The sequence below is a fragment of the Gambusia affinis genome, linkage group LG13 (genome assembly GCF_019740435.1).
Source record: "Gambusia affinis linkage group LG13, SWU_Gaff_1.0, whole genome shotgun sequence".
Classification (NCBI taxonomy): domain Eukaryota; kingdom Metazoa; phylum Chordata; class Actinopteri; order Cyprinodontiformes; family Poeciliidae; genus Gambusia; species Gambusia affinis.
The window spans coordinates 15,968,233-15,981,672 of NC_057880.1; the positions used below are offsets into that span (position 1 = coordinate 15,968,233).

A 13,440-nucleotide genomic window follows, 5' to 3' on the forward strand; every position below is an offset into this window, starting at 1 on the left:
TACTGAGAAATTTTACAACTCTGTGTACGTCAGTGCTTCAGTTTTGAACACACACAGCATGTGAACACACATGATTGATTGTTTATGTACCCATTTAAAAGATACATGTGGATTAGTTAATCTAATGCATTTTAATTAGATAAAGTAGAGCTATCAGCTACTACATCACCAGACCTTTTGCTGTAGAAACATCTTCCTTTTAAACTTTCCACAACCAGGGGTGAACCAACCAGGGTCATTTAATACAGAATAGATCAAACAATAATTTTGGAAGGAGACCAGCTTTAATGTCAGTGTCAAGTGTGTGGCTAAAGGTAACAACTCTTTGAGTCTGAACGTACCCATCAACTAACTAAGTGTTTCAAAAGGTTATGTCACAGCCTTTTGTTCCATAAAAACAAATTTTCATTAAAGGTTGTGGGTGGTAACAGGTGAGTTTTGGATTTGTCTGCAAATGGCCACAACAGGTTATTTTGTACAACTGGAAACTGCTGATCAGCATCCATTAAATTTAAAAAAGTACTTGAGCTATAACCCCAAATTTTAGAGTTGACATCAGGTGAAACAGGCATCGTGGATGCAGAACAAGATCAGCCCACTCCAGTTCAACCTTATCTTATGCACCCCTGGTCAGACAGTCAAAGCCACTCTCAGAAGAAGACAGAATCTCTGGCAGTAAAGGTGCTTTAACACAAAGATGGCACAGACAGACAGTGGATCACATCCTGTGAAGAAAACCATACACAAACCAACTGTGGGTTTGACTGTATGTCTGCTAAACCCACTGTAAGAAATCCCTTCAAATGTGGAAAGCAGAACATCAATATCAGTGTAATTTAAATGGTGTATTGTAGTAAGTCATGATTATACTAGTGTGGTGCCTGTGCCAGGCATTGACAGGGTTCCATATATTGATAGCTGTGGGTCACTAAGTCAAAGTTCAGGGCTGTTTTGTTGCCCCACTCCATCCCTGGTTGCCAGACTGCCCACTACATGAATTTTTTCTGCCCAATACATCACCACAACAACTCTTTGAAGATACTTGCATGAAGTTATAATAACATTTAATATCCCCTTTGGGGGAAAAAATAATTTGTGAATTTAACTTGTTTGGAATCTGTTGTTCGTAGTTTTGGATTGTCATATTTAATTTTATGCAAATGATTTCAGAACCCTGAGAAAAACCTCAAAATTTTTATGTTGTACTTTATAACCGACAAAAGCTGTACTTTTCGTTTTACCATGACAACAGATATGAAGGCTGATGCAGATTTGGTCAGAGTAGATTTTCTGAATTTGTATTTTTTTTGTTCAGGGTGTTGACAAGATGAGTGATTGCACAACTGAGCTCTGGTTGATTAAGCTTGTTTCTTTATTTGCACACAAAGCCAGGAAGATGCATCTAATTACAGACACTCACCGGGGATTGTGCATCTGCATTCTAATGCCAGAGCTGAAGCGACGTACTTCTGCAGTTAAGTAGATTACACGACAGTTTGCTGAACAGTTTTCTGGCATATTGACTTACAGGATTACCAGAGCCACACATCAGAAGGGATTATGGCCACAGTTCACTAATAAGAACTCAAGTCTCTTCAATTAAAGCATGTCCAGGGCTCTGGAAGAGGAAGAAAGTTAAACATACAGCTCAGACAGCAATCTAAGAAAGGTTGGGGAATTTTTTACCAGAGATCATTATCAACAGCTCATACATAATTCGTAATATAATGATTAAAATGTTTCTTTAATTCTAATATGGACAAAAAATGCAAAATCATAAGTATCAGAAATATGTTTTTGTTATTTCTGATGTTACACTGTAGACTGTGAGGTGAACATTTCTTCTCTAGAGTATCAAGTCACTGACACTTCACAGTATGAGGCAACATTGCAAACAAACTCATCAACCATAATACCACAACAGTAAAACTGAATGTTGGCAATGTGGCACATTTTGCAGATGTTCGTCAGCTTATCTGCTGCCTACTCTTTCCTATTTTGGGCCTTGTTCTGTCACTAACAATTACAATGTGTTTCAGTGATTGCTGCCAAAAAAAGGCAGCCACATCACCACTCTATGTGGTATTCCATTGGCTTAAATTTTGAGACTCTACGATGGAGAAAAACTAAAAGAGAAAACGTCATAAGCACACAGGAAAAGGTTAAGCAAAAGAAAAAAGGCTTGAAGGAGATGGAGAAACAGGCAGGGTTACGTGACACCAAATATTCAATGATTTCACTCTCCTCTTGTCTCCCATTTTGAGCTAGGAGACAAGAGTTGGAGAGGAAAAGGAGATAAGATCTCTTAGTTGATTAACTACAGAGACAAATTCAAAATACAGTAAATTTTAAACCTTATTTAAAGCCAAACAGTCCTTTTCTATTAATTAGCTGGAAAGAATCACATTCAGCAAGTTGTTAATTAATACATTTTTTCAACTTTTTCACCTTTTGTAATGTTACAACCACAAACTGCAACATAGTTTGTTGTATGAAACCAACAGTTCATAGCAGTAAAGTGGAAGGAAATGGTTCACGGAATATGCAAGAAGTTTAATTCTTGGTGCATTTCCACCAAGACAATGCTTAATGGAATTATTCTTCATATTATTCTAGTTACCTGTTATGCACTTCCACAGGTGGCAGTGGATTATTTTTTCCTTTCCTCCTCGCAGAAAAGCTCAGCCTTTCTCAGACTTGTTCAAGTTTGGATACTGACTATGATGACTAAACATGTAAATATGGTCTGATGATTTAAAGTGTGTTGTTGTTGCTCTAGCTGTAGGTTTAGGGTTATTTTACTGCTGAAGACTGAACCTCCACTTCAGTGTCAAGTGTTTTCCAGCCTCCCACACATTTTCTTGTAGGAGTGTCAGATGGTTGTGGTGGAGTTTGGCAAAGAGCAGGTAAGCAAACAGTTGCTCCATAATGGTGACCATGTATGTCTATTTATTAAAAGAGAGACTCATAAATTGTGGAACTGGTTAGAGAGGGCTAAAGAGTAATAAACTGGAAGCAGCAAAGCAACTGGAATAGAGAGAACCACCCTGCTCCACCTCAGGCTAAAGAGAGCAGAGGCAGGAGTTGTGACGAGGTTTGTGGTGAGGGAGAATGGGCAGAGCTGTCAGCCAAATTGCTCCAGGCAGTGTATCCATGGTGGGACATTTGGGGAGGGAAGAATGGGTGGTGAGAGGAAAATCTCTGAAGTTGATTAAAGGTCTTGGTGCAGGGAATGTCACTGGGAAGGAATCCACAAGGTCTTTGGTCTGCTTCCACATCTGCTGGCAGATCTACCAGAAGAATGATGAGAAGTTCATATCGGCATGTCATCTGACAATTGTCCACCACAGTGAGGCACCTTCAAGGGAGGACAAAACCGACCATGTCAAAGAATTACCTCAACAAATTTTTTTAGTCTATGAATAATATATACAATATATAAATTCACCAGAGAAATATCTCAAGAAACTAAACTCAGTGTGTCATTGTGCTCTTCATCTTATTAGTTGTGGAAATTGTGTCCACCATTTGCAGATAACTGGAACTACGTTTCTCTGAGCTGACTAATTTTATAAGTAGGTCCAATATGCAGTATGGACTTCATTTCCGTTTGTTTCTTCATTATGTTTGTTCCCAGAGCTAAGACAGATCTGGGTGTGTAAATATGTTGCTCACATCAGCCTGGAATGACTTTCAACAAGAGACACTTAGTGAACTAAAAGTAATGAAGCTGTGAAGAAGAGTGGACTTGCTTTTGACAGTCAATCAGTTTTTAATCATCTTTTTTATTTTATGTTTTGATGCTTTTAAGCTGAACAAATGTATGTTGCGGAGTGAATGACAATGCTGATTGTAAACATCACTGCTAATTTGCCAGGTCCCTTTTAAAAATGAGACTGTAGATCAGGTCTGGGTAAATTATTATTATTATTATTATTATTATTATTATTATTATTATTATTGAGTCAAGGAAGCCGTGAGGCTCTTATATTCTGGGCAATAATAAGCATATCAAAATAATCCAAATACAAACCAAACAAAGACACAAACCCAGACAAATATTTGTTATTGCTTTGTATTTTGCCTAATCAATGGGCAGAATTGATTGAGCAAGCTTGAGCTAGCATTAGGTAATGACTGAGCGAGCTGGTCAGAGCTGTCAACTCTGACCAGCTCCCCTTTTCAAGAAAAACATTTCCACAGCATGATACTGCCACCACCATAGTTTGCCTTGGAGATGAAGGGAACTTGGTGGATGTTTAATGTTAATTACTGATTCACACTTTGTTCACTCCTAACTACGTTTTCTTACAGCCTTGATGGAAGTAAAAAAACACACATCATTTTCCTTCTGCTCCACAGAAACAATTGCTTTTTCTTGGTCAGAAACTTAAAATCCCTGTGTAATAAATTCAGATTTATGGTTGAAACAAAATCACTACTTTTTGTTTGACATACCTCATTTAACCTTAAATTAGCTGAACAGTGGCATTTGCTAGAAATCTGAAAAGTCTCCAGCAGTATTTCTTCAACCATTTATTCATCTTTTATTCATCTTCTTGTTTGTTTTCTACCCCATTGCCTCTCACATCAGATGCTCCCAGGGTGATTCAATTTTTCCTTTACAAGCTGCTGATTTTCTGGCCTGTTCCCCAAACTTCTTGTCAGAAAGATTCAATTGGAGAGCAGTAGAAAATTGAGACTCCTCTTTTTGCCTTCATGCAATTTCGTGCATTTACGTCCTTCCTTTCTCATGTTAAGCACACTTCACTTGAGTGAGTCTATTAAAAAAAAAAAGGAAATGGTGTTCCGTTCTGCTGAGGAAAGACAGGTTAGAGGAGCTGAAAGTAAATAAGCTGACAATTCTGCTTGCACTATAGAAACAACCATTCTCACAGGTATTTCAGAAAACCTTCTACAAAGAGTCTTCCTATAAGGAAGGACTCTGATGCAAACTTTTCAAGACCTTCAAACTGTCATACACAGAACATAACATAGAAAACTTGTAGCCAAAGAAATTTGAGAATTTTTCCCATCTGCAAATTAACAGGCTTTAAAAATAAAGTATAATACGAAAAAAAAATCCAGTTTGAGTTTGCAGTTATTAAAAAAACTGCAAACTCATTACATATATAGTGAAAAGTAAATAAGTTTATTTATGTATATGTATTAACAAATAGCAAAATAGGCATTGCCCAATTTCCTTTGTTCCCATAACAACTTTAATTTTATGTAAAAGAACAATGATATCTGTGACACGTCAAAGATTGATCATTGTATTAGGCTGACCTTTTTGTCCACTTCAAGATGGGTTCAAGTGCACATGAATTGAAACCACAACAGCTGTCATTCATTAAGCATAAGGACCCAGAGGCCAGGTCTTTCTCAGAAGCACCCAGACTTTATGGCACAATATGCAGATTTAGGCTGCAGTGAGAAGATAGTTTTGGGTCACATAGAAAATAAAACATTAAACCAGGTGGTGTAAATCAACAACCACTAAACTGATGGGAGTTTAATGTGGTTTAAATGTTGCACGTCTGATCTACATTTAACTCAAAAACACTTTGAAAGAGCTTTTGAGGTGAAAGTATTTCAAAAAATCAGTGAATGTGTCTGCTGATTTTAAAAAAGACACTTTTTATAATTCAGACAATGCATGACTAATGGAACAGATTCAAAGAAGAAAATACTGATATGTAGAATCAAGCCAGATTACATTGAAGTCAAGGATGAAAGTCTTGAAGGAGTTATAGACAGCTGGGCATGTAGCTTCACAGCAGAGCTGACAAAGCATGGACCCAGGAAGAGGTGAGGTGGCTCCATCTTGGAGGGTAGAGGTGAAAGCACAGGAGGTGAGAATAGCCGGTGGCTCCAGGGAGTTCATCATTATAAAATCAGAACAGAGACTTTGGCAGAAGCAGCATAACTGTGAGACAATAAAGCAATAAGATACAATCACCAATCACTTAGCTGACAGAGAAATTACATGTTTCAGATTTCAGATTGTGTTAGGGGCAAGAACAGTGAAATTTGATGTAAAAATGATTGTTTTTCCATGAGAAACTGCATGGAAAGGTCTAGTCAACTTGCCTATTTCCCCACATTTTTTTTTTGCCTTAGATAATGAATGTTGCTTTCCTAAAGCTAACATATAATCACTGCTAAAACTGATAAAATTTCATGACTCATTAGATAAAATATAATGCTTCAGTAAGTTCAAATCTGTTTAAAGGGTAATATTTCTCCATCAAGGAACCTAAATTGCTCATGTCATGAAAAGAATAATATATATCAATACCCAACACCTTAATAAGAATTTTGATTGTGCTGTACCTACTCAATAAAAAAAATCAACTATTTAACCATTTGTAATCACAATTAATGATTAATTCTCTCACAAGACAGAAACGAACGAAGAAGAAACCTCACTATTGAAATGCAGAAAGAATTGGAAAAAGAAAGCCTAAAGTATTTTCTTTTTCTTTTAAAGACCTTGCACTCTGTCTCTGTTTTGACTGACAGTTTGTCCACATAACTTGGATTTTCTGAATATGTAAAAGAAGTCTGAAGAAAGAATTTACAAATAGACAAAGGAGAAAGGCTTCTTGGTCAGGCTCCAGAAACAAACTTTCTCATTGGACACAAGGGAGTTTCTCCAGTTGGGTCAGACACAATTTTCTTTCTTGGAACCAGTTTTGGCCTTTGCGCTGGGTTTCAGCACTTCTGTTGAAGCTTGGTTTCTCCCAGCTGAAAAAGTTCATCAGCCATGACTCACACAGTCTGCTGTCTCTCGAATGAATTTACTGTGAGGTTAGAAGGATGTCCAGCGTGCCTCTCTTTTGAATTTTGAACCAAACTGTAAGCAGAAATAAAACCTACTTCACCGAAAGGTGAATAAAAAAGTGCAATCAAAATTTGAACAAGTGAATCTAACTTGTCTGGATGCGATTGGGCAAAGCTTCGCGTTTCTCTCTGCAACTGTCAAACTTAGACTGCCTCCATCTTTTTCTCCATCTCATTTTTTCTTACTCTGATCACAACCTCAGTTATACTTTAACCTACAGAACAAAATATGCTGTAATATTTACCCATAAAACAACCATAATTACTATGACCCTAAGCCTAGTAAGTGTTATGTAATCCTTCAAATGTGCTGCTTCTTGATGAGATGCTGGGAAAGTTAATTAAATACAAGACATATGTAAAAAATGTGTTTCTCACATTTTACTCAGTTATGATTTGTTGTTATTTTAAGATACAGCTTGTAAATAATTAACAGGTTAGTGCCTTGTGGACACTAACAGCTCATTTAACAGTTAAATGAGCTGTTAAACTCAGCTCATTTAACAGCAACCTGTAAACACAACATGTATAAGAAAAAGAAAAATACACTAACTCCCTGTAATTAAAATATATTGCTTCAAACCGTCAGAAAATATCTGAACTTTTGTTTCAGTGAAAGCAAAACAGAAAGCAAAACAAATGTTGTGTTATGGGCAACATTTGTTTTGCTTTCTGTTTTGGAGAAATAAATACATTAATACTGTGTTTACGAGGAAACATCCATAAGACACTGGAAATGCTATTTTACATTGCTTACAAGTGTGAGAAATTTGTCAATACCTTTACTGCCTTCACTTTTTCCAAGGTTTAAAATGTAGTAATGTTGCTTTCTTTGTGACAAAAGCAAAAAACAGAAGTATTACAAAATGTAATAGAACATTGAAAAGAAAGAAATGTACCTTGGTCCAGTCAGCTCTGAGTTTTTATTACGCTGCAGTCCTTAATTTGAGGCAAACCTTGGGGCATGGAATGATTTTATTTTCTGCTAAATTCAAGGCTTTATTCCTTCACTTCATAATTCTGTAAAGAATCTTGGTACTAAATACAACTATACATGATTTTCAAAACATTGTTTATAAAATTATTTTTGATCATTTAATTTCTTTGCCCTGTTGTACATCAACACAACTGGCAGATGTTGGCGAATGACTACTTTTACCTATTTCTAAATTAAAATAGATGCCTGTGTCAGGAATGTTACAATTCAATCTGTATGAGGTGACATAAACTGCGTAACAGTCTCTACACAGTCTCCCAATTATTGAATTCTTGGTCTCTGCTCTGTTTAAGGTTTTCTGCTTTCATGCTTTTTGTGCTAACGTTTATGTGAATACGGAGAAATCCAAAAGCATCAAAGTGTGTGAAATTTAGGCCATATAAATGAAGGAAATGCATACAGGCATTACATCGAAACAGATATTTTTGCCTGTTCTTTGCAATAATAGTTATGACTTTGCGAGATTTAGTTTACAGATTTAGTCTTCAGTGCCAAAGGGTATTTTGCACAAGAGCACAAAGTGGACCAGCACAACTGGGCTAACATTTTTCTGCTTGTTTGAATTTTATATTTTTGATGGAATAGAGAGTTATGTCAAAGTGGATGAAATATCAGTTTTTGACAAAAACCTTCAGGTGTCTTTTATCTGAAGATGAAGAGATTAAATTTTTCAGCACACAGTGAGTCTTAGCGTGTGTTGAAATCAACAAAAGAGTGACGGCACAGTCAGAAACACCTGCAGAAAGTAAAGGTTTTGGCAAGGAAGAATATATTTTTTTGAAAATGCTTGACATGTTTGGATCAATGACAATTTAGTATTTGAAAAGGTCACTCTAAACTTTAATAAGTAAACAAATAAATGAATAAAAACATGTAATATTTTTTGTACTTGAACAGATCTCTTCCTGGTTTGGTGCTTTTAAGTAGAGAATTGGCCCTAGAAAGAGAAGGCAGCATGTTCAAAGTCAATTCTAGTTATCTTTTCTCCCACAATGAAACCGATATCTGTTGTTCAGTCACAAGGCCTGTCCCCTGTCAAGCTGTGCCTTGTACAGAGACAGAACTCTAACCTCACCCTCAATTGCTATACGTCTGAAAATCAAATGAGCTGACTACACAAACTTCAAATAAATAGGAAAACAGCAAATGGTGTGAATGGATGAAAGAGAAACAAGCAGGTTTTTTGCAGAAGTTTCAAAAAGGAGAGGAATCTTTGAGAAGTATGGAACGCTTTCTGTTAGCAGCATTTTTAATTTTAGCATAAGACATTTTTTTTTGTTCTCGGGCTCAAAGCTCTGTGCACAGCAGGAATAAAACTCTGTAATGGCTCCAGAATAATGACTCTGTATTGATCATTCTGGAATCAATATGAGTTTTTCTGAAAGCTCAGAGTCAATAGTTTTTAAGAGCTTTATCAGCAGTTTTTTAAAAACTGCAATAGCCATGTGAAGATGCTGCGCAGAATAAGAGATTTTTATCTGTCTCTCAAAATGCCACATCAGCTTAGAGCAACTTCAATTTGTTGATAAGCCTAAAACTCATCCATATATAAACCAAACAAGAATCAGTGTTAGTATTATAACTTTTTTTTTTTTAAACAGAAATGGAAGTACAACTTTGAATCCTCACAGTTTTATACGGTAAAAAAAAAAAGATGTTTGGGATCATGAAATGTTCTAAATCAAAGAGGCATGCCCAAGTGAAAATTAGCAACTATGTAACATCTCAACAGTTTTGTTGGTTATATTCAAAATAATACAACCAATTTTAAACTTAACATTAGATAATGTTTTCTTTATCTATTATTCTTAGTATATGGTCATTTTTCCCACATTAATACTTTATAAGTATCTGTTTTCATTAATACAGTTGGTGAGCCAGTGGAAAGTTTAAAGATATATCTTCATATGAATTTGTTTTATTTATGAGCAATTACCCAGATTTTTTCCAAAACGGTGATATTTGGTCACGCACACTAAAGTCAAAAGAAGAAGATCATCACAACAATGCTATTCTGTCCATTTGCCCCAGGCCTGCATCACTTTCACTGCATTGAGTTAAAGACCAATGTATATCCTCTTTCATTCCAGGTGGAAAATACCAGAATTGCAGCGCAGATGGATACCTTTATGGACTCAAAAGACAAATTGATGGAAGATAAGACGATGGCAGAAAGGAGAGGTCTGGTCTCAGTTTGTGAGCTGCACATTAAAGAGTCTGATGGGCAGCTTGGACTGACTGGGAAAGAAGCAGGAAAATCTTTTGGTGCAACTGACAGGAACATGGAAGTGTTTGAAGTGTGTATGTAAAGCACTGTATTAGTTGGTTCTCCAGCGAACAGTTATTTGCTAAAATCCAGTCTATCAAAACTCTGAAGGATTAAGGAACAGATTTGCAACTTATCAGAATAAGTAATTGAAAAATTTTGTATGGCTGCTAACAGTTGCTGGCAGTAAATGTTAAAAAGAGATGATGAATTTGCCATAAATCAAACAACTCTTTTAATACAGAATAAAGATGTTGTCGACTGGTATCCGGTTAATTTGTAATGCTTTCTTCTGACATATGAAGATGAAGTATTGTCAATGTGATAGCTGTTTTTTCATTAATCATCGAAACAAAGAAGCATGTTGTTGAAATTCAATATTTAGAGATGAAGGTTGTCATTATATCCCTTGAAAAGGGGACATTGTGGAATACATTTATACATTTTACAAAAACAGAACCAGAAAGTAATTCAGATTTGATACAGACCTATTTGGCTGTCAAGAAAACAGAAAAGTAGCTCTTGCTTAAAAGGAGTTTATGACACATTTTATTCAATAAATAGTCCATAGTGCAGCAAGGTTACCCTATGCTTTAATAAAGAGGCCTTCAGCCTCCCCCGCAGAGAATGGCATCATTATAAAATATGAAATATCTCTTGTAAAAATCTGCAATTAAGTTTAGGAAGATAAAGTTTAATTGTGATGTTAATCTGGTTTTGCTTGGTTTTATATTAATTTTTAATAACATTTCAGATTAATCCATGCATGTTGCATCATTTCAATGAGAAAGTGCAGGTTGGAAAAGAGCTCTGACCTAATCTAAGCTCCAGTTCCGCTCGTGTTTTTGGCATTTTGGTATCTTCTGAATATCAGGTCTGGATTAAAAAGAAGGCTGCCCAAAAAGTGACTAACTGTCTTCTGACACAGCAACTCATACACATTAGGTTGACCTAGTTAAGAACAGCAGTAAATGACTGGAAGAGTTTTCTTTAAACATATTGGAAGATAGACACACCTACGAGGTTGATTCTGTGTCCAGTGAACAGTTTCTGGACTGATTTGGAGGAATATTTTGATGAGTTTCTTAAAAAATGAGCAGGTGACAAATCTTCCCACTTATCTCCTTATTGAAGGCTTTGGTAACAACATATGAATCAGACTGCAGTTACAGTGAGAAGTTAGTATTGCCATGAGCCCCTTTATCTAGTGGTTTGACTGCAGAAATTTAAATAGTGTATATGAAAGGGAGGAGAAATGGGTCAAGAAATAGCAAGTCATGTATAAGTAAATAAAATGTTATAAATGTACTGATAAACCTAAAAGGTCAAATGGGAGAAGTCCCTCAGTAAACTGATTTTATAAAAATGGTCTGAGATGCTAATGACTATAGCAATAACTTGGTTAAAAGATGTTTATTGTTTCAACATGGGATTTATTCCACCACTGAATAAATATATTCAAATTAATTAATTTACATTTGTGAGATTATGCCACAGCAATTATAAATACATTTATTTGAAGGCTTTTCACACTTTTTCAAATATGGAAGGCACCAAAGCAGTAATTTTGAGCCAAAGAGCCAGTGAATGTTTTTCTCACATCACAGGAGGATGTAATAAATTATTTATTCAGTTCTTTGACCTCTGCAAGTCCAATGGTTTATCCCTTTCTACAAGCACTGCACACACAGGCTTCAGTTCCATAACTTTATCTTTGCCCCTTTTATTCATATGCCATGCTTTGACAGCAAGAAACATAGAAACTTTGTAGCGTAGTTACCAAAAATATTCGGTGTCAAATTATAAGTCACGCTAATGTGTCCTTTGTTACAGCTGCCAAGATCTTACCATTCACTTGAAGTCAGTGAGTTACAGATGTGACACTGTGACAGAAAGTTAGTTGTCTGGAAAGTTGTAGATCAGAGGGAGCCAGCAGTCCCAGTAAGTTTGTTCTTGACCATTGTGTCACCTTGTCTGCTGTTCTTAAAGACAAGCAGTGAGAACCAAACAGTCCATAAATAGTTGTCAGTGCAACAGTTACTGTTGTGTTTTCAATCTCTCACTGAACTGAAGAGGGCACTCAACAGTTAATGAATGTGTTTGCCCTCTAAAAGAGGACCTAATTAATTTTCTCTTGATGTGTCATTGGGTTTTCATTAATCTTCAAATACAAGAGTTCTGCACTCCAGTGTAACATTAAGTGGACTTCAGCAGCCTTTGTGTGTCTTACAAGGGAGTTCAGAATAGCTTGCAGTGTTTTGGCTCATATGTAAGGGAAAGCTTATTTTACACTACAGTGCAAAGGTCCAGCAGTGTATATCTCAAACTCTGTATAAACTCTGTTTTATTTTGTAAAGCCCTCAAATGTTCGCTGGAGAACATCAGTGAAAACTGCCTCAATAAGAGGAAAGAACACAGCAGACAGGTCAACAATAAGGATGTGGAGAAAGTGAGAAGATTAAATATGCTATTCAGTCTATCGTCCAAAAACGTAAAGTACATGATAGAACAGCGAAACCATCAAGGAAGGACCATCAAGGCAGGGAGAGCATTAATTCAAGCATAATCAGACTCTCTTAACTAGAAGCTGTAGACAGGACAACTAAAAGAAAACTGGACTTTAGTCAACATGCAAAGTGCAAATCAACAGCTCACATGACACCCAATGAATATGCTATGACAATAGTGAAGGGAGACACAGGTAGCATCATAATGCATTATAATGTGGAAATGTTTTTTTTTTTCTTCAGCTGGGACATGAAAGCTGGTCAAAAGTAAAGGGAAGATGCAAGGCAATGATAAGTAGGGGTCTGGAGGGCATTGCAGAATTCCCCAATGTGTCATGAAGTAGCATGGTGAGGTGGTGAGGCAAACGTGATGGAACCAGGTTGCCGTGAATAAATGAAGATTTTAATAATGAAAAACAAGTCCAAAGTCCAAAAATCCTGGCAGCACAGCTGAGCGGGAACAAATGGCTCAACACTGGTAGCAAACAGAATAAACGAATGGACACAATGACGGCACGAGTAAACATCAGACGAGGACCCAACAAAGACACAGACACACAGGTGACACTAAATACACAGAGGGTAATCAGGGAACGAGACACACCTGGGAACTAATCAAGGGGAGACAAGACAACACAGAGACTCAGAGACACAGGAAACTTGAAATAAATACACAGAAAAATATGGAGCATGACACAATGAGAAAGACAGATGTCATACATTTTCAAAATTTGCAATAAGTATACAACTGTATCACCTTGAACATGCAAAGAGGATTAAAACTGAATTTGATCGCTTCTTTTTCTGGAGCAACTGGTGTCCAA

General features: G+C 36.4%; 1 protein-coding gene across 3 annotated transcripts in view; it reads left to right on the top strand.

Moving 5' to 3' along the window:
• The window catches only part of LOC122842340 (muscular LMNA-interacting protein), a 31,961-nt gene extending 20,948 nt beyond the window's left edge, over positions 1–11,013 (top strand). For 2 of the 3 annotated variants that reach the window (XM_044136117.1, XM_044136118.1), the window contains one exon: positions 9,934–11,013. In XM_044136117.1, the coding sequence (XP_043992052.1) occupies positions 9,934–10,152 (219 nt within the window). In that variant the 3' untranslated portion in view covers positions 10,153–11,013. Of the gene's footprint in view, positions 1–1,388; positions 2,355–9,933 lie in introns of those variants that run through there. The other variant, XM_044136119.1, reaches the window with a different exon arrangement.
• Positions 11,014–13,440: the final 2,427 nt, after the last annotated feature.